This window comes from Pleuronectes platessa, chromosome 22 (assembly GCF_947347685.1).
Source record: "Pleuronectes platessa chromosome 22, fPlePla1.1, whole genome shotgun sequence".
In the NCBI taxonomy this organism is placed as follows: domain Eukaryota; kingdom Metazoa; phylum Chordata; class Actinopteri; order Pleuronectiformes; family Pleuronectidae; genus Pleuronectes; species Pleuronectes platessa.
In genome coordinates, this window is record NC_070647.1 from 16,802,966 (window position 1) to 16,825,167 (window position 22,202).

Sequence of the window (22,202 nt, forward strand, 5' to 3'; positions counted from 1 at the left end):
AGCACATAAACTTGAAGCGTGGTCATGTGATATGTTTCCTTTTCTGGCAAAACACAAACAATCTCTCATCTCGCCAGGAAAACTCATGATCCTTCTGCTGTTACCAGGCAACCAAGGCTTGATGAAGTGAGGACAAGCTTGTGGAGGATCACAGTGCACGTGAAGGACCACAGTGCACGTGGAGGACCCCAGTGCACGTGAAGGACCACAGTGCACGTGGAGGACCACAGTGCACGTAGAGAAGAAGCTGACAGCTGCAAACCTCCACTGCTCTCAGCCGAGTGTATCATCACGAAGATCTGCTGCACTGCCTCAGCAGCCGGTGACAGACTGCTGGAGCAGAGAGGGAAGAATCCTCAATGCAAAACTCCCACAAACTAAATCACCTGCTCATTCTCTCTGTGGAGGTCAAGCAATAATGAATACTGTTGCAGGTGGCACTCGTGTCACTTGTTAGAATCTTCTTTTGTTTAAATTATTCCATATTCAATTGATAAACATCTTCCCTGATGGATATTTCTTGCTCAGAAACCCATTGTTCACTTGCATTCAGAGGCCGTGTGTGTTCCTGTGGAGCATCTCGATATAGATGAGCTGAAATACTCTGCGTTGAAACATACATCATGCAGAGGGATTGTGTCTTTTTTTACCATTTGTCATCCAAACAATGAGAGTAAGACAACTGCCATGATTTGTTATGCCCTTTTCTCCCATCTGTTACTTTTGCAACACACGGGTGTCTCGCGTCATTTCTCCAAACTCCAGTGCAGAGCTGTGGGTTGTTTATTTTTTTCCCCCCAGTTTCAGCTCTGGGAGTAGTGCAGTGTCATGCTAAGAAAATATGAAAGGGCCTCTGGCGTGGCAGGCAGCGTGGACAGATGGTCGGTCCAGCTCCGAAGCACAAGGAGAAGCCCCAGCAGAGTGGATGAATCATCAATCCACCAACTGCTCCTCTCAGCACGTCCTCTGAATCCATCTCACCCGCTCTTTGTTTCCAAAATTGTTGTATTATGGAGGATCAGCCGCTCGACAACATCAACAACATGACGAGGCAGTGATACCCCCTCGAAGCAGAAGGTCTGCACGCTGGAAGCAGCTCAAAGGAACGGGCTTCAAAGACTGAAATATTTATAGGACCATGAGATTAAAGCCTGTGTGATGTTCCTCTGTACAGACCCACTTTCACTTCCCACTTCAAATGACCAGTAGTGCTGGGGTCCTGTGGGACGACCTCTGCAGAACCTCAGACTGGGATTTCATCCCTTTGTAGCAACAATCAGAATAATCAACATCCACATGAGGCTCCATTCAGAAAAATAGCAGTCATCCATAATATCATAAAAATTATATGAAGTAAATGTTTGTATTTACATTAATACAGAACAAGGAAGAATAGATTATTAAAGTTGTGTGTGACATCTCTGTTTATTAAAATATTAAGATTGAAGGGAAAATCCTCGGACGGACGGACGGACCAACAGTTAGGTAAGTAGATAGATAGATAGATAGATAGATAGATAGATATATAGATAGATAGATAGATAGATAGATAGATAGATAGATAGATAGATTGATTGATTGATTGATTGATTGATTGGTTTATTGATAGATTGATAGATGGATAGATAGATAGATTGATTGATTGATTGATTGATTGATTGGTTTATTGATAGATTGATAGATAGATAGATAGATAGATAGATAGATAGATAGATAGATAGATAGATAGATTGATGATTGATTGATTGATTGATTGATTGGTTTATTGATAGATAGATAGATAGATAGATAGATAGATAGATAGATAGATAGATAGATAGATAGATAGATAGATAGATAGATTGATTGATTGATTGGTTTATTGATAGATAGATAGATAGATAGATAGATAGATAGATAGATAGATAGATAGATTGATTGATTGATTGGTTTATTGATAGATAGATAGATCGATTGATAGATAGATAGATAGATAGATAGATAGATAGATAGATAGATTGATGATTGATTGATTGATTGATTGATTGGTTTATTGATAGATAGATAGATAGATAGATAGATAGATAGATAGATAGATAGATAGATAGATAGATAGATAGATAGATAGATAGATTGATTGATTGATTGATTGATTGGTTTATTGATAGATAGATAGATAGATAGATAGATAGATAGATAGATAGATAGATAGATAGATAGGTAGATAGATAGATAGATAGATAGATAGATAGATAGATAGATAGATTGATTGATTGATTGGTTTATTGATAGATAGATAGATCGATTGATAGATAGATAGATAGATAGATAGATAGATAGATAGATAGATTGGATGGTTGATTGGTTGATTGATAGATAGATATCATATTCATTTTTCAATGTGTTTCCTAATGAAGTTGTTGGGCCTGTTGATGAGGTTGTGATAAAATATGTATAGGTCTGTATCATGTGAAGCACGTTGGATGATGTATAACCACAAAGTTGCACAGTATACAAACATATATATTTCATACATTGTTATCCAAATCAATCCACAGACTTGTCAGTGTCATTTAAAGCTGTCATTTGATTTCAGCAGTGAAGTTAAAACGTGTGTTTCACACATGTCATGAGTTCTCATCGCCCCATGTGTCGCCTCCGCGGGGATCCATCTCTCCTCCTGTCCCCGGTCAGCTCACTGCAGCACAGACCGCTCGGCACAGACGCCTCCATGTACCAGTCTGTATTCTGCGGCTGTTCCTCCAGCAGCAGGTTGCGTCTGCTCAACGGCAGCAGGTAGGTGGTGTCCGCGTCAATCACACCTACCGGAGACGCGTATTGGCCCGTTGGAGCCCGCGGGGCTGTAGGCTCCACCTCCCCGCCAGAGCCGTGCCTGCGCTGCGCTCGGTGCGGGGTGCGCGCGGAGGCTTGTGCGCTCTCAGGTTACTCGCGTGAAGTTGTGGACCAGAGGAGATCGGAGACATCCGGCGACCTGAGGACGGAGGAGACGCGTGGAGGCTCCGGAGGAAAGTGGGCTTCACTTCACTGGACTGGATTTACTGGGCGAGGAGACGCACCGGGACGAGTTTGTGGCGTTTAACTGGGAGAGCGAGCATTCCCAACAGTATGCGGTGCAGCTATGGCAGGCAAGGGTAAGACCGTCGTGAGGACGCTGGAGGATTTAACGCTTGATTCTGGTTATGGTGGAGCCGCGGACTCGGTCAGGTCTTCCAGCGTGTCGCTGTGCTGCTCCGACGCGCACCAGTCCATCGCGCATGGGGGCAACGGCTGGCATCTGACGGAATCCATGCACAGCCGACAGAACAGCGTGGACACGGTGAACACCGTCCTGGCGGAGGACACGGAGATCCTGGAGTGCTCGGGTCAGTGCGCCAAGCTGCCCGAGCTGGAGGACGTGCCATGGAGCCTCGGCGAGGTGGAGGGCGCACTGAGGAGGGACGAGGACCTGATGCTGGGGAACCCGCCGCCGGAGGTCCTGGCGCGGCTGTCGGCGCTCATCGGCCGCGCGCTGGTGCGGGTGGCCCGGGAGGCGCAGCGGCTCAGCCTCCGCTACGCCAAGTGCACCAAGCACGAGATCCAGAGCGCCATCAAGGTGGTGCTCTCCTGGACCGTCTCCGTCAACTGCATCACGGCGGCTCTGAGCGCGCTGTCCCTCTACAACATGAGCACCGGGGACAAGTTCAGCCGCGGCAAGTCGGTGCGCTGCGGGCTGGTGTTCTCCGTGGGGAAGTTCTTCAGGTGGATGGTGGATAGTCGGGTGGCCCTCAGGATCCACGAGCACGCCGCCATCTACCTCACCGCCTGCATGGAGAGCCTGTTCCGGGAGGTGTTCGGCCGCGTCCGGCGCAGCGCGCTGGTGGAGAGGGACAACGGGGTGCCCAAGTTTACGCTGGAGTCTCTGGAGCAAGCCATCAACGGGGACTCGGAGCTGTGGGGTCTGCTGCAGCCCTACCAGCACCTCATCTGCGGCAAGAACTCGAGCGGTAAGACAAGTCCACAAGAAACGAGCACTTCACTGACATGTCGTTCTCTCCCCTGTCACCTTGGTGCTCCATGAACCGTCCAGTGGGTTTGCCCTTGACCTCCATCTCCATAACGCGCGTCCACGTGTTGCAGGGAAACTCAGGGTCTGAGACTCAGGAGCATAAAGAGCTGGGTTCTCCTTGAAGCCTCTTCATCTCAGGGTTCAGTCATGTAGCTCTGTCGCCCCTTTTTTTTCTAAAGCTGAATATTTCCCTGAGGAAATGTGTAAAGTGCAAACCAGTGATTCTGTGCCCAGTGCAGGGCCCATGATGGGAAAGTAATATGACTATAATTAGGGTTGGGGGGGAATGCTCTTCCAAACAAAAAGGGCCTTGAATATTTATCACCCTCTGCTTTTTTAGACCCCTGCAATGACCACCCCCCCCCCACCCTAACTGCCTGTATCTTGGTTATCAGAAAGGCCCCCCCGAGCAACGACAGTCAGAACAGATATTTATGGTTGAAAAAAGATCAGACAAGCTCCAACCTTTTGTTTCTTTGAAGCCATTGTGTTCTCAGAGTTTTCACGGAGGAGCGAGGAATGCTGACGTTAATGATTGTTTTCAGACAGAGTCAAACCCCGGAGTGCACAATGTGTGTGCTGCTGAAATCTGTGTGTGTGTCGTGACTCTGCAGGAGAAGCAGGATTTGTGTTTGCATTGTGTTGTTGATAAAGGCTGAGCCTCTTATCCAGAAGCTCTGAATGAGAGACAAAATTGGTCTTCGTAATATTGACCTTAGAAGTCACATCGCAGCTCGTTTTTTGCAGAAATAATATTTTCTTTCATCACCAACGAGGTGAAAAACTAAAATGCTTCCAAAGTCTGACTAACATAAAGGATTTTTGCACCCATCCCTCTATAAAGGCTCCAGTAGAGATTGTTCCAGAAGCTGTCTGAGGAAACATTTATCTCAAATAGCTCTCATAAGTTTCATCGTGATAAATGATGTGGTTTGAAATCCAATCATGGATACAGGTTTTTCTAATTAAACCGGTTCTCCTCTGTAATCCAAAGTTTAAAAGGAATTGGGAGAATGGGATTTTGTTTGGATTCCAGAACTCTTTGTGTGTGTAGCTGGTTTCAGACTTGACCTCCGGAGGATGTGTGTAGAATCGGGTCTGGACTTTCTCCGGAGTTTGTCTTTCACACTGACACACACACACACACACACACACACACACACACACACACACACACACACACACACACACGCACACACAATGGGGTCACAACTGAGCTGCTGCGGAGATCACGTGATTTTGTCTACAGCCTATCGACACTGGAGTGAGCTCCTATCATCAAAAGCTCAGATTTGTCATCCTGAAATATTTGTATTATCTGTCGCATGTAAGAACTGCATCAACACCCTCAGGCTTTCACGGTGAATCTCCGGTTGTGGTCTCACTTTGGCTCTTTCGGACAATCTGCAGACTTTTTATCGATCTGGAGACTCTTGCATTAGCGTTGACACATTGCAGCCCCTCTGGAGAATGCCAGGAGGATCTGTCTCACATATTAGATTGGATTACTGGGACGACAACAGCGTGTTCACGACAATGAAAACGGATTCTCAAGTGTTTTTTAGCAGCTAGCCGTACCCAACGTTGAATAAACAGGTGAACAGTGGTGACGTGGCTTCAGGGTTCAGCGGCAGGTCTTTATTTGTCGTGGCTGAGTGACTGCAGGTCACTTTTTATAGGTTCATAAAGAAGTCCGCCTCAGAACAGGTCACGTAAACAGTGCATTCCACACAGGAAGGTTTAGAACGGGCACGCTGATATGAAATGCTGAAAAAAACGGCAAATCCTGACATCTGAGGAAGTCAAACCAGGGAATATAGTGAAAATATGTCCCTTCCATTGATTTGCGCGGTGTTTGCTCCGGCTCTGCAGATCAAACCGGTCGTTCTGACCCTCTTTAAATCCTCCAGAGCCCAAACATCCTTTAATGCCGCCTCATTTGACGTTGCTATTTAGCCTGGGATGAAAATAAACGCTACACATGACTGCTTTTGTCTTGAAATTGGAGCCGGGAGCCGGGAAGAGGAGAAGAGTGTGCAATCCCCCCCCTCTCCACTCCTCCTCCTCCTCCGTGGATCGCATCATTTCCTGATGGTGCAGAGGAGGCTACAATTTTGCGCTCACCCCCCCCCCCCCCCCCCCCCCCCCCGAAACAGCATGATGTCATCTGTGACAGTCGGGAAGGCAACAAAAGAGGAGAACGTGACCTATCAGACGTCGTAAAGGAGACGGCTCCAGATCAGCTCATTAAAATATCATGAGTCACTTTTAATTCTCCGAGCTGCTGGTGAATAATTAACCATCCTCGATCGCATATTAATCCAACATTCACTCATTTGTCTGCGGTCGCTGTGGTCGAGTGGTTTCAGGGATGAGAATGTTTATCTGAAGGTGAGAGAGAGAAGGTTGGATCCTTCTGGGGAGAGAAGCTGGTTCTTTTGTTGAAATGTGGAAATCTCAGTGACTCTGTGGTGACGACGTCTTTACTCTGAATAATGAGATTTATGATATTTAGCATTACAGGAGAAAAAAACACACATGTGCGTGGGAGTAAATCTCATTGTTCAGACATAACGTCAAGAACACTGATTCTGAAACCAGTCACTCCCACAGCGTGTAACTGTCAACAGGTGGAGAGGAGTCGTTGGAGATGGAAACAGGAACTGAAAACAACAAATGAGATAAGAGTCTTCTCTTTGGTGTTCTGGTGCGTGACAATGAACATAATGAGAATTAATGAGGACAAAGATAAAGCAAATCAAAAAGCAAGTAGACTAGAGTCGAGTATTTCCATGTGCAGGAGCAGAATCCTGAGTGAGAACTAGACAAGAGAAATTAAAGATGAAATAAAACATAAATAGCAGAGAAAAACAGGTTTTATAGAACTGTTCAGTTCTGCAAAGTATCAATGTAATGCATTTATTTCATGCAATTTATTGTCCATTAATATCCGAATATTGGTTTATCATTGTGCGATTGATTTTTCTGGCATTCATCAACATCTCATCAGTGAAATGTTTGTTGTGTAACTGCAAAATAATTGTTGATGTGTGTTGCATTGCGATATCCATCTCGTATCGTGAGGGAATTATCACACGTACGCAAATGATAATCTGAATAAAGCTGAATGTGTGCGTTGCAGGATGTGACACACACAGGAATCGGTTTTGTTATCTTTTATGGGTTAAAAGGTTTTGGTTGTTGAATATCATAAAGTAGCGGAATCAAATCGTGGCGGCAAAATCCAGCTGTGAACCAAACTGTGGATTCAAACCACAACCTTTTCCAGATCAGTTTGGTTTTGCAGGTGCACTTCTCCTGCTGTATTCACCTGAACGAGGATTCAGCTCCTGTGATCCACCACCGCTTCTCACTCACGTTAAACCATCAGGAACAAACCGCCCGGTCATCTGCCCCCCCAACACGTTTTTTAGATGTGGAATCCCCATTGATTATGATTACATCCATCATCCGTCGTGACCTTCCCCCGAGGACCCGACGCAGCCTCCACAGGACGCATCACACAACATAGTGGAACCGGAGGGCCTCCTACAGTCGGGTCTATTAAACCAACAGCGGGTGTCTGCTCCTCCTCCTCCGTCTCCTCGCTCCGTCTTTCACACCACACTTTATTGTGTCTCCTGGTTGCCTGCTTGTTTTCCACTGTGGGTTTTTAATAAGCTCAACTTCATATACCCACACGATGCTGGCGAGCCCTTCTGTTGTCCGAGCTGTTATTATATTTCCTCGCCTGTCCCTCGCAGATGAGCGGACAGATTGCTGCGGTTCTGGTGGAGACGCAGGATTTGGTCGTGATGGATTATTTTAGGCCTGGCGTTATTTCATTAAAACCTAAGGCTTCTGCTGCATCCGTATCCCTTCATCCCCCCCCCCCCCTGTTTTCTCAGCAGTGATTGGTGATTGTGATGTGAAGTTGTTTTGAGACCGAGATGAATTTCATGAGCTGCATCCTTTTCCAGTCTCCCTCCGAGTTAGAGGAAAATATTGGCTTTGATTTCATATGCTTCACAGTGATTTCACTAGTACTGGAGGGAGGGGGGGGTTCCAAACAGCTCCTTTACCCACGCTCGGGGGAACCAGGGAGCAGCGGTTTCATTACCAGTGTCATTGGACTGTGCACCCCCTCCCATTATCAGGGAGTAGGTGGAAGCTTCGGGTCACGATGAGATAATGAGACAAGTGTTGGAATGCAGGAGCAGAAACAAGGATGAGTGGAGTGTCAGCTGGAGGAGGAGGAGGCGGAGGAGGAGGAGGTGGGGAGGAGGAGGAGGAGACGCTGGCGCAGGTCCCTCAGAGATATAATTACCATGCAGCTCTCTTTAATTAACACTTGTGCTTATCTGCTAGTCATTAGGATTAGGAATTAGCAGGAGGGAAACACGAGGGAGCCGCAGAGAACAAAGATGATAAATCCTTTCATTCATCACTAACACCAGGTCGACGTGTTTGATCAGATGTGTGTGTGTGGGGTCCAGATGAAGTGACCTGTGGACATTCAGACCTGTGGACTCTCTTTGACGGGGACATTGAGACGAGGCAGGTTTCTTCCTCGCTTGTCCCCCGATGTCAGTCGTTTTCTTCAGCCTCAGCACAGACGCCTGCGTGAGTGAAAACTGCAGCGAGAGGCTAAAACACGACGGCACAAACAAATATTCTCTCTACATGAAAAACATTTAGTTCCTTATCACAGTGTCACCTGCTCTGGGAAGTAGATGACAAATCACTGAAATAAAAAAATGATTTTAATCCATAAGCCCAGCGATCACCGTGTCCTACTATATGTAAAGATCTTTCACTGGGAGCTGTAGTAAGACATCATTGGATTCTTGCTGATAGTGGTTTATGTCTTTCACACGCTTCTCATGGTCGTGGTCTGTTCACACCCCCCCCCCCCCCCCCCCCCCCCCCCCGACTGTGGCTCTGATGCCTGTATGACAGGTGGCCGCTCGGCGAGTTCACTCTGCGCGCAACGACCTGATTGTGCAGTTTGAGTTCAGCTAATACACAAAATCCACGAGATGATGACACACAACCTGAAAGTCTGGAGACTCACTGGGCTCCACATGTCAGAACATATATTGTTTTGATGTTGTGTGTCAGTCGTTCAAAACTAGATGTGTCACTGAAAGTCTTTAATTTCTGTATTTTATTGTCCTGTGTGTTGCTTAATTTTCTGTAAAGTCAGAATATTGTCAGAGTCACAGTCTCACATGAGGCTTTATAGTTGTCAGTTCATCCAAATGAAAGAAAATAAGGTTTTATTGTTTTACCCTATATGATGTGTTGCCGGGCAGAAAGTTTGGTTTCACTTTTGATTCAAGCTCCCAGAGGCCACGTCCTTTGTTTTTTAATTTCCACTTCAACTCTTTGGAAACAGAAAGAATCAAGTTTCAGCTGAATACCTGCTCGTGAATGATTCATTCATATCTTTGCAGATTGCAAATCAAAATGATCTGCATGTTTAGATATCACCAGAAACCTTATTGACCATTTAAAACAATTAAATAACAAGTGATATAAACTCTTACAGCTTATACAGAGTTTGGAAAGTTTATCTGAAGTGAAAACGAAGCGTCACAAACATCTGAATCTCAATAAGTCGCCTGTGCGGTGAAACCACGTTATATCTTCTCAGCCGTGTTGTTTCCTCGAGGTGATTCATCTTGTGCTTTTTTCCGTGATCACATCATATGATCTGTGGTTGTTCTGTTGTCTCTTGTGATGTCTTTGGTTCAGATCTTAACCTCAAACATTCTCTGCTGCTCACATTATAACACACTACAATAAAACCCCCTCTAGCTCATCTTTCTCTTAATAATGAGACTTGTGAGGGAGCCGGACGATGACTCAAGCCATCGGGTGATTCTGAAACTCAGAAGTTGTTTGACTGCATGAGTCAAGCTATCGATTGGTTGTGAAACCTTTGCATTACCGTAACTCTGAAGTCGAGGAGGAATGAGGATGTCGGTTCAAACTCACATCCTCTCTCACACGTCTATCCAGTCGGGGGATGTTTTTGTCTTTCCGGGGGATTTTCCACGATGACACTTTCTGTAAAGTTATTTAAAGGGTTTCTGCTGAGGAGGTTCTGCTTTGACTCTTTTTGTTTCACTTTGGACCCAATTTCAAGAAACTTTATGGATCGATTCATTTTTGGGCCAAGGAAGAACTTTTAGATACAGAAATCATTTTTTAAATCTTTAAAAATGAAAGATGAGGCATTTTTGGACATTTCTTTGAAAGGCTTCCAGGAGAGAAGGCGTATGGACAGGCTTTATTTTAGTTGTATAGATGTTGGAAGATGCTGCAGCTCGATTGAATGTCAGCGGAGGTTTGTGCTCAACGTAGTTTTCTCACTCTACAGAAGATGAGGGATTTTCTAGCCCTAGAATCAACAGTCAGAAGAATAACAATCCACCGAGTCGTCGCCCTCTTCAGTTTGTGAACTCCTCGTTAAATCCGCTGTGAGATAACAAACGCTCCCGTGTGGGATTCAATCATATCACGTCAACAACGATAAACCCACGTTTCTGCTCTGGAAGGCGGCCGCCGAGCAGATGACTGACGTCCCGTTAACTCCACCTGAGATCTTTTCAAAAGCAGTCGACATCAGTTAGACCCCCCCCCCCACGCTCATCATCCTCCCCCGGTGTTATTTCAAACACTTACTACAGACTCCTGCAGTTTGAGTTGGTTATGCACAAACTGAGCTGAGATCAGAGACGAGTTCTACTGCTTCCTGGGCGAGTTACCGACACTGAATGGAAGTGACAGATGCTTATCTCTCTCTCTGCGCTGACGTCCGACTCCCTCTCTCCTCACACTGCACTTCGAAGTCAGGGGGGGGAATCTGACGCTACTGTTTGAGACTCTGTGTGTGTGTGTGTGTGTGAGTGGGTGTTTTCCAATGCCGGCGTTTGACTGACATCTGAGGGGCCGGCAGTGTAGGGAGATGTGTCTTTATCGTTCCATGTTGGGAAACTGACTCACAGCCTCGGTCCTTATTTAACCAGCCACATTACAAAACTCCTGTTTTTCATTTCACCTTGAACGCTTCATGAAACGTGTCGAACGAGTCGAGGGAAGCAGGGAAGTGTCATTACGTGTATTATTCAAGAATCCGCTCGATAATACATTTGGGAAAAACTTCGAGGTCTGGTTTCTTTCACCCTGTGTATGAAGACTTTTATCTTTTTGTTTCCTGTTTGTGTCGGACCTTCTTCCTGTCGGCTGCTCACACCGATAGTTAGCTCACGTGTCCTCGCGGCCTCGGTAAGAACAGATTACCACAAACCACGACATGACCACTTGGCTTCCACTCGTCTGTCCGTCCACTTCTACCGGGAGTGATTAAACTCTTTGAAAAAATAACAGTTCTTCAGCTTCTCCAGATTTATATACTCATGCGTCTTCATTTCATATTTGGGACCGAACAAACAATCCGGTCAAAGGGGAAATAAACCTGCTTTCTCCATTTTAATTTGGCTGTAATTGAAGCGCGGGCGAGCTGCACTAACTGGGTTTTAAAGGATCAAACTGGGATTAAGAGCTGAACGTCGCTGCACCAGTTGGATGATTCATGACAACACGTCTCAGACGATGTCTTCCAGGCGGAGGCCAGTGCCGCTGGATCTGCTCTGCACAGTTTTAACCACAGGCTTAAACTGGGAACACAGAGTTTGTCTGCAGCCGGCACTGGATTGTGTAACGCTTGTGTAACACTAGCACTGAGGAGGGCTTCTAAATATGTAGTCGGTCTGAGACTGATACTAGGTTAAAGAAATGAGATGCTGCAGTTATTGTGATGTTGACGGATGTTCATTAAACATGATGCATTATGGGAAGAATTAGATCTTGGTGCAGATTTGGAATCACTTTCTTAATCATTGCAATATAGTTTTTTTCTTTTGGCATTTTCTACATTTTACCACTAAATAATTCATGGATCCTGATTAGAGAAAAGATTCTGGACTAATAAGACGACTGATCTATGAGCTTGATTGAATTTCATGGGACTTTAAAGCCTGAGTGGCTTTCTGGTTTGATTATTGATTATAAATATCTTCAGCTTTTCTCTCATTCACGTCACCGTAAATCAAATACCTGTTGGTTCTGGGAGGTTAATCACCAGCCCGCAATGTATAGGGCTGATTAAGTGATTGATTAAAGATTACTAATTGAAATAATCATTAATTGAAGCTCTATTCCGGCTCCCAATGACGTCACCAGCTAACGGCGACACCTGGATCCAGGATATTTTAAGTAAATCTTTGTACAATTAGAGAAAGTTGAGACGCGTTGTCCACCCAGAGAAGACGTGGACAGATGCAGTGGTCAGTAAAGTGCAGACGGACAGATGCAGCGTCCTGCCCAACATGCAGCTACAGCTTTTAATTAACAAGGGGTGAGTGCAGGACCAGTTTCTGGCTGTTCCCAGGTGGTGATGGGAAATTAGGCCCCTTGCTCTGGGGAGAACCATCTGGTGCCCAAGCGACACAAAACAGGCCAGCGATTGGGAAGCTCTGCATTCTGGGTAGTGGGAGTGTGAGAGAATATCTTTTTGCGTTTAAGGACCTGCACTCGAACACACCCTCCCTCTCCTGTTCCCCCTTGTTTGCCGACTTAATCCCAACTTGACAAGTGCAAACGCCAACTCACCGCGACTGCTGCGATAACGAGGAACCTTTAAATCCCACGGTTACACAAACTGTTTGTCGAGGACGCCACAAGCTCCTGACTTTCACTCACAACTTGACACACACGTGAAGATGGAGCCAATCGGCCCGGCGCTGTTGTGTGGGCAGGAAACGCTTCCTCCCACTGACATGAAGCATTTCATAACCACCACACGACAGACGTTGAGAAGAGAAGCTACAAGGAGAACTTGTGCTCTCTGCAATCATCTCACAGTAATTGACCTCTAAGCCTCATCTCCCCTTTTCAATATTTTAACAAAAGCAGCTTTATTATATTTTAAACGAGAAAAATCTGATTTAAAGCTGAAAGAAATCTGGTTTGAGATGCAGCTAAATCTGGCCTTCCTGTGTGGGAGATAAGTTTGACCCCCCGTTCCCAGTTCCTCGCTGGGAGAAGTGACAGTTGTGGCTGATTAGGAGAGCACAAGAAAAAATCTGTGTGATTTGTGGTTACACACCTGAAATGTCTCCAAAAATAAACCTGGGCTGCTTTCCCTGCCTCCAGGCACTGACATTTTATATAGTTTTTTCCAAGGTGTGAAATCTGCAGGTCTTGTCACGATGTGAAGTTGCTCCTCTCATCTTGTCTTCATGTTGTGAATGCAGCGCTGGAGGTGATGCATTGATTATCCTGGTGCTCATGTTGTGGTTATTGATCACGTCCAGTTGGAGTGTGGGTAAACAAAAAGGAGAAGGAGGACTAACAGGGGGAATAAGGAGGATTGGGAAATCAGTAGAAAAGACTCTGAGATTCTTTAGAGTTCCTCACATGCCTAAAAATACCATTAAACGTTTCACCAGAACTGAACCTGGACCTGTCTCAGTTGAAAGCCGGGACCCAAACCAGGAGACATAGACCTGTATGGGTCCTGCTGGGTCGGGTGGACTTGAAATATGTTTATAGGTTATTGTTTATAATGTTTTAACGTTTATTGTTGTTCTTTTAGATGTTTTGTCTCAGTGCGGATTTGGCTTTTCTATTTATTTTTATCTTTGTGCTTCTGAAGCTCCTTATCACTCAGGTGCAATAGAGATAAAGTATATTATTATTATCATTATTATTATAGTTCTCTCATACAGCCCTTGTGGATGATTTCAGGAGACCCTCCAGAGTTGAGGTGTGTGTCTGAAAGCAACTCGAGACTAAATGAAAAACAACTCTTCCTCTGACTCGTGGGAATCTGCTCCATCGACTCCACCGGCTCTGATTTAGTGAAAGTGAAAAACTGCAAATTGATTTGAGCAAACACTCAAACTATGATTCCACCCAGCGATCGTCCTCTGTCATCGCGGAGTCTGTTGCCACAGCTCGGTTTCCCTGTTTACATTGTGTGTTGTAATACATGTGAATTACACAACGACAGGCTGTGATTACCCTCTGAGGTTTTTCCCTTTTGTGTGTTTGCTCCACCGCCGTCTGGTGGAACCTGCTCTGCGTCATCCTGCTGGTCCGATGGCCGACGTGACAGAGACGTTTTGTTTAGACAGGTTGCATCATCGCCAATAACCGACGCACAACAGGTGTCTGGAGACACACAGTCACTTGTGAGTGTTGTAACGCTGCACCTGTGGGAGTGGTCAGTGACTACAGCGATAAACCTCAGTTATAATCTACACAGGAGCTACCGGTGATTTCTAATCTTAACCTTCAAACCTTGAGGTGACCTTTAAAGAGCAAGTTGAGAATAAACCAACATTTCCAATGATGTTTATATAATAAATTGATATTTTAGTGTCTCTGTCAGATTGGACGTCTGCTCTGGAACTGGAAGTGATTAGACGACACAGTGTGTGATCTGTAAATCTTAAATCTTCCGGTCCAGACGCTAGCAGCCGCTCTCATGAAGATGTTTGATATCTGTGACATCGAGTCGCTCACTCAACATCCTGATCCGCCCTGTAGGTTTAAACAGTTCATCTTCATCACGGCTCTCATCCTCCTCCACAGAGCTGCTGCTTCCAGTCAGTGTTTGTTTTGTCCTCACAGGATTTGTGTGTTTGTTGACCAGTAGAACTGACCAGTCGTCCCATGTGTTGTCTGTCTGCTGTGTTTACTCCAGTCAAAGACGAAAACAAAATCCGTGCAAACACTCTTCATGTGGAGTTTTGTCCAGTGAGTTCACGCTGGACAGGTTTCTTTTCTTTAAACTCAATGTCGATATCAGGATTGACCTCAGAATTCTAGTATATGGTAATAATCCCCACTTTCCTAAAATATCCTTTAATATTCCTTTAGGGTTAGGGCTCCTTTAACTCAAACCTAAGGTAGCTGTAAAGGTTCTCACAAAGGTAGAGAGCACTCACACACACACACACACACACACACACACACACACACACACACACACACACACACGAGGGTGTCTGAGCTGCATTGTCATTCACCTGCTGCTGCTGCTGCACCAGTGTGCAACAAAGACAGCTTGTGTAACTCACACAATCTTCTCTCAGCAGCAGCAGCAACACATCATCCTTTCATAACGTGTTCATTTATCAGCAGGAGGAATTCTCCCAATGTGGTAAACAACTTTTAATACGGAGCCCGGCCTCATTAAGAGCAGAGAGCGTTGTTCATGCCGATCCCGCGTTGCCAGGAACTCATTCACCTATGCTAATGCACACCTACACCAGGCAGCTGCACCACGCCATTCCAGCTCCTGCACATTCACAGTAGATAATCCTCAGGCTTCAGCGCACAGAAACTTTTTTCCCACACCTCCCAGAACGGATACTCAATCCCCCCCCTTCACCCACAATCCATCATTTTGTCCCCGAGCCTTCCCGGTACCGTGAAATCCAAAATACTGTTTGTTCTCTTGCCGTGTTTTCACCCATGAATGTCTCATCACCGGGGGGGGGGAGAGGGAGGGGCAGCATCTCTCTCGTCCTGACCTGCATTCGGCTCCGTGAGAGCTCAGTTTAAATGCATGAGTCAGACTGAGTCAATGTGAGTGTGCATAAAATCAACCAGAAAACACCAGGGAGCATTTTTTAATTCTCGTTACACGCATGAAAACGTGGTCGAGAAAAAAGTTAATCACAAGGTCGTTGTAGTAATCTTAGTTTTTGAACAATATCTATAAACTGGAAATCCTCTTTTTAGACACAGAGGGCTGCTAAGGAGACAGAGGAGCACTATTTATTATTTATTATGAAGGTTTTTGTGTTGATATTTTTCTTTTCTTTTACACTTTTCTAATCAATCACTCAACTCAAGCTGGTTTCAGGAGTCTGTTAATTATTTTTCATGCCAAATAGAAAATCTATACAAAACCAATAAATGCCAGAAGCAGTAAGAGAGAGTGGCCGGGAAGCTAAAACATCTTCAAAGACCAGAGTCTCACCGTCAAACTCTTTCATAGCTTTTAAGGAAACTCAGGATTCACTTCCTGAGTAATTCTCACGTGTGAATCAGGCGAAAGTCGACAGTCGCCCCCTCCCTCTCTCTCGCTCTCCCTCTCTGCTGGAAGTCCAGAGCTGTGAAATTGCCCCGGAAGCATCAATCAGGCTTTCATTTTCCAGGCAACTTCCCCCCCGTGCCGAACCCTTCTCCTGCCTCCGGTCGGCTCGCTCTCCGGGGTTCTTCTCCCCCCGACTGTTCTTCTGCTGCTGTCGGTGTGAGCGGCTTCTTCACTGCATAAATCCTCGTGTCCTCATGGAGGGAACTGACCCCCCCCCCCCCTCCTCAGGAGCGTTCAGGCTCATCCATGTTTTTTAGTGCAACACGGGTGATGTATGTATGTGTTTAGAAACCTCATTCCAGAGGTTAGTGAGTGTTAGTGATTGCAGATAGGAGGGGGGGTAGCAGGGATATCCCTCGCTGGGAGATGGATGGGACGTCGGATTTTTATTCCATATTTTCTCTAAGCTCACGCAGAGAAAAGCCCTGCAAGTAATGTCAAGCAATAAATACTGCGTTGTGTATTTACTATACTGCGTGTATGCATTTGAGTATCAAGTAGATATCCTATGCTGCGATGCTGCGATGCTTTTATATTAAAAATAAAACGCACGTGAAAAACGTCATAATAAACATTTAAATAAGGAGAATAAGATATATATAACCCCAATAATGTAATTAATACAAATCAAATATTGCAGCAATAAAACACCATCAGAAATCGGAACATTGACATTGAAAAACAACTATATTAAAACATAAGGGACCCTTGAAACTGCCTGTTTATACCCCCCCCCCCCCCCCCCCTTAGAGACCAGATAATAACAGCGTGTCTCATCTTCATCGCCTCAGACAGAAGACGCTGAGCGGCCCCGTTCTAAATAACAGGAGAGTTGATGGCGAGCTGTCAGTGGAACCAGGAGACGCTTAATGGGAAGCGACAGAGTGAATTATCCACAGAGGAGAGTTTGACTGGGAGAGGAAAAACTTTGCTGCTTAATTCAAAGCTCATAAAATAAAAGTGTTTCCCATCACTGCTCTACTTATGAAACTTTTTTATGTTCGTCATCATTTTGTGCGTTTATGTGTGTGTGTGTTGTTTGGCATCACAATGAGTCCGTGGGACCAGATGTACACAACTCTCTGCCCTCGTTGTCGCACCGTCCCAAGTGTCAGCCTCTCTTTGTTGTTGTCGTTATTGTGCGTGTTCACTTGTGCGTGTGCCTTTTATGCCGAACACATACTGCTCCGTCAGTCGTTTTGCAGATGACACCATTAATCACTCGGATGTAGAAACAGCCTAATGTGCGTTCGGCTCCGCCCGGGGGAAATAAACAAGCGTCCCTCCACGGAGAGAGAAGATGACAAAGACTCAAAGAATCGGCTTTGATCACCTTCTCCTCCAAAATAAAACACAAACAAGCAGGCGTCTGCTTCTCGTTCTGTTTGTCTGTGGAGGAATATACAACAGGATTAATTGAAGATGCACTTCAGTCACATTCAGAGACCGCCGCCCCCCCCCCCGGTGTGTTCTCGACGACAGACGAGAAGGTTCCAGTCGCGGCTCGGGGGCTTTTCTTCCTCGAAGGCTTATCACAGACATAAATACTGGTTTTGATCCTGAGTAGAAGCGGCGCTGGTGTGAATGTTTTGAAGTTCAGTGGATTTATTTGGGTATTAACTTCAGTCTGAGACGGCGGAGGATCGTGGTTCATGTGCAAGTGTCTCAGTTTTAGGTGTTTGTTGTGACTGCCGGTTTGTTTTATATCATATTGAGTTTAATATCAAATGGGTTTTCACTCGGGTTCCTTCTTCTTGCTGTTGCTGTGGATTGGGATCCATCACCCCGGCCTTCTTTCATCCATCATGGTTGTTCCCAGTGTGTTGGTCTGGGTCCTTTGGAAAAAACCTTAATGCCACCTGCTTTACTCAGGTATGAGTTAAATCCTGGGTCAACGTGGTCCGTACCAGGGGTTCTGGAATCAGGGAAACATCATGAGAACATTCATTGATAAACTAAATATGAGATTGATCAAACAGTTTTAATTTTTATGGGTCAAATATCTCCCAACATGAATATTTGTAACACTTCCTGTCCCTGTTTCAAAGTAAAAGCCCTCCAGTGTTTCTGGTGACTGAATCTATTCATGTGTTGCAACAAGGTGTTGATTGTTATCCCAGGAATGGAAGATAAACAGCTTCTTACTGTAGTGTCCTGGCATTAAGTTGAGTACCAGAAAGCTGGCAAGAGAAATCCTACAGAGGCTTGAGTCCGCGGGTTCGATTCCGGCCCTCTGCTGCATGCCTCGCCCCGTTCTCCCTCTCTCTCTCATGCCAACTGTCCAGCCGATTAAGGAGAAATATCGTTAAAAAAAGCAATAAACAACACAACAATAAATACAGAGCATCACCAGACTTTTCATTAAGTGCAAAGAAAAGTTGGTGCAGCCGCTCGCCCCCGGTCCCCTGCCTGCTCTGCAACTTTCACATTCCTATATTTAAACCTCAGTCAGGATAGATCACCCATCAGCCCCTGCTCCTGTTCCCCCACGCGCCATTCATCTCTTTTTAATTCACCTGTAGCCGGCTGAGCTTTTTTTTCTCCGAGGCAATTTTCTTCCGCAACCCAGCTGCAGATAGAACCTTTCATGGAGAAATACATCAACGTAATTTCCTCCACGGAGCAGCCGGACCAGGAGAGAGAAAGAGAGAGAGAAAGAGAGAGAGAGGAGAAGCAGCCGCCGCCGCCGGGCCTACACAGGAGCTGTTTGGAAACAATAACAGTGTTGAGTAGCGCTGACTTCGCTGTCATGCTCCCACTCAGTCACCCATCATCCAGCCCACATGTCAGAGCTGCACACCAACGAGCCGGGTTGCTATGCCCCTGCTGCTTCTGTTGGGTTCCCGGCATCGAGCCCTGTCTCTGGGTGAGACGGCGTTTTTCTCAAAAAATCCACTGTGGCTTTGTGAGCGATGATTATTTGTTTGTGTTAGAGTCTGGTTACATAAGTACCTGTCCATCCATTGTCCTCCAGTCCTGGTCCTGATGCAGCAAACCTCCATCTCTCCATTCTCCTGATGCCTCTTGAAGCAATCCGAGGCCTCGATGGGGTTTATATTCTCACCGGTGTGTTTGTGTCTGTTGTTGCTCTCCCAGTTGGATCCCGACATGAGGGATGCATCCTAATTAGATTCCCCCCCCCCCGAACTTCCTTAATTGGTTTCGCTCAGTGTGAAAGATCCAGCAGCTGCAGAAGAGTGAAACGAGATTCCAAATTATTGTGTTGGGTTATGAAATCGAGGGAAGGAGAGGAACAGAGGGAGAGAAGGAGGATGACATGTGGAAAGGAATCAGGCCGGATTCAAACCCCTTTATTGATTCAATGCATCTAAAGTAGGGGTCACTGGATCCAGAACCTATAAACCAGTGAGTGTTTCTATTAGTCAAGGAAAGTACCTTCACATGGCGTTCCCTAAAAAGAGAGAAGTAAACATTCCTTCGCCATCGAAGTGGCCCGGATGACCGATGCTGTTCCCATGTGTGTGAATCAGCCACAGACGGGGTCGTGACCTCAGCCGGGTGTAAATGGTCCAGCAGACATCGAGGACGTGCTTCAGGGGATGCAGCCCATCAGTGGTTCCCTGTCTGGGGGGGTCGCTGCAGACACGCTGGCTGCATCGGGATGTGGAGGTGAAGGAAAGCCACGCGAGCTCAGCCGGTTGGTTATTCAGACGGGGTTTGGAAAGTAGGCCAGCTCGTGCCCGGGGCAAATCAGCTTCCTGGGTCGCAGTGTGAGCAGGCGTTTTCGGTGGAGCCTGCAGGGAGCCGGCGCCGTCAGGGTGGAGTGAAACACTGGAAGAGAAGCAAAATGAAAAAGGAAACTCCCCTGGTTCTGCAGCCTATCTTCAGCACAGAGCGGGTCATGCTCGTCGTGTCCTGTGTGATATGAAGACAGCCGATTCGTGCTGAGGGCGGAGGAGCAGCAGGTGGTTGATGGGAAGTCTCTGCTCGGTCTCTCGGGTTGTGTGCGTTTGAAAGGCAGAATGACAGATTGATATTTAAAGAGCAGCATCGGAAATCTGACAGGCTCGAGGAACGCAGGCTGCTGATTGGTCCGATACGACCTGGCGTCCATGTTGTGTGTCCATATGACGCGTGTGTTGTCGTGTCCTGGTTTCTTTGCGTGTTCTTCCCCACATACTTCAGAGGAACTTTCACTTTAAGACGTCTCCTCTGTCAGGGGAATCCCGTGTTCCCTGTAAAAGCTCTTTTAATACTTCTGCTCCCTTTTTGTTTTCTCGTGAAACTGCGGCGTCCTGCGGGAGCCGGAGCAGATTCTCGGTGCCTCCATGTTTTCACACATCGGCCCAGTGCAGACGTCATGTGGCTCATACGTGTGGATCTATAAGGGAAATGGAGAGGTGAGAATAACAGGAGGAAAGTGGGGAGGACAGTGATTGCACTGAGAATGGAGGAAGACAGGTGAGAAGATAAAGAGGAGGAGGAGGAGGAGGAGGAAGAGGCGGTGAAGGCCCGAGTGGCAGGGCCCCCGTTCCCGCCGAGGAGCCCGGGATAATCAGAGCAGGGAAATGAGCCGAGTCCCACGCAGTCCTCGCCAACCGCCCCGGAGCGACCGGTGACAAGCCTGATGGATGGCAGCTCGCAGCGAGCGCACCCCTCTGGGAGAGAGGGAGGCGGAGGGAGGACTGGAGAGAGAAAACACCGAGCTGCAGGTGGGCCGAGACGGAGACGGAGAGCAGGAGCTGCAGAGAGACGGCCGAGGGTAACACAGGAGCAGAAAACAAAGTGGAAATCTGTTTGTTAATGACCAGTGGGAGCGAACGTTCACTGCAGAAACACAAGTGACAAGCGTGAGACGGAGTTATACAAATATCTCTCGGAGGCGGAGACGCTCTGGAGCCAGAAACAATCTTTTTGGTTGAGTTGAGCCTCGGGCGCCCGGTTACTGAATCAGCTCCTGCATCTCGTTCCTTCTTAAAGCTTCTGGAGTTTGACGGCTCCCTGGTCGGAAAAACAAATGAGCTAATCAGACGGGATAAAGCCTCAACTACACCTCAGTAAACCACAGGAGTTTACTGTCAACTGCGTCCAAAGGGATTTAAATGTCAGGGACTCATGGATGTAGGCAAAAATAACAAGGAAGAACCACATGAAGATGCAGTTCAGACCTAAAGAGGAAGCAGAAATACATTTTAAGAGCATAGATTAACTATATTTTAATACAAAATTGGTTTTGAAAACATGAAAAACACAGAACTCTGGCTTCCTTGTGCAAGAGAAAGCATTACAAAGAAATTAGAGGTCCTACTTCAGCTTGTACAGTTTAAAATTCAACTACAGACACAAACCAATAAAGGTACAAGTGGTAGATATGTGGTTACCTCTTGCACAGGATGGATATCACACTTCAACAAAATCCTAATTAACAAACATGTGGGTTTTAGTTACACAAGCCGTCCTCCACAAACTCCACATCTTGTTCTCCCGGGGACGAGTTGTTCATCTGCTTCCGTCTCGAGTGACACTGGAAACGTGGCTGTAGCACTCCCCCCCCCCCCCCCCCGATGCATTGTTCTGCTCCTGAACCCCGTCCTGCTGCCAACAACCCGTTTGTTTAACAGTGTGGAAAGTAGAGACACAATATTTGCCTCCCGCTCTTGTTCTCGCTTAACGCACGTCCCTATAAGGCCCGGCTGGCTCACGCTCCATGAAACTTAATGTAAGAGACGACAGACTCCACTCTATCGGGGACCTGGAGTTTTCCAATTGGCCGGAGTGTCCCGGGCCTGAAGTGCACCTTGTGGGCTCATTGCTGGGACATCAGCAGCCAAGAGAAATAAACAAGGCAGTAAACACTAAGTGCCGGGGGGGGTGGCCGCGAGAGACAGCTTATTTTTTCATTCTCCATGAGAGGTCGGCCCCGTCCAAATATATCCCGGTGCCACCGAATCACAGCAAAGTGTTCAGGGGAGAGTGTAAAGGGATCTGTGAGGGATCAGGACAGAGGAATAGTTTACA

At 46.4% G+C, this 22,202-nt stretch overlaps 1 protein-coding gene across 1 annotated transcript in view; it reads left to right on the top strand.

Annotated features, from left to right (window-relative positions):
• The first annotated feature begins 2,912 nt into the window (after window positions 1-2,912).
• Window positions 2,913-22,202, top strand: part of LOC128428598 (ankyrin repeat and BTB/POZ domain-containing protein 3-A) — a 103,238-nt gene continuing 83,948 nt past the window's right edge. Inside the window, exon 1 of the mRNA XM_053414810.1 lies at window positions 2,913-3,983. Within this exon, the coding sequence (XP_053270785.1) occupies window positions 3,119-3,983 (865 nt within the window). The 5' untranslated portion in view covers window positions 2,913-3,118. The remainder of the gene's footprint in view (window positions 3,984-22,202) is intronic.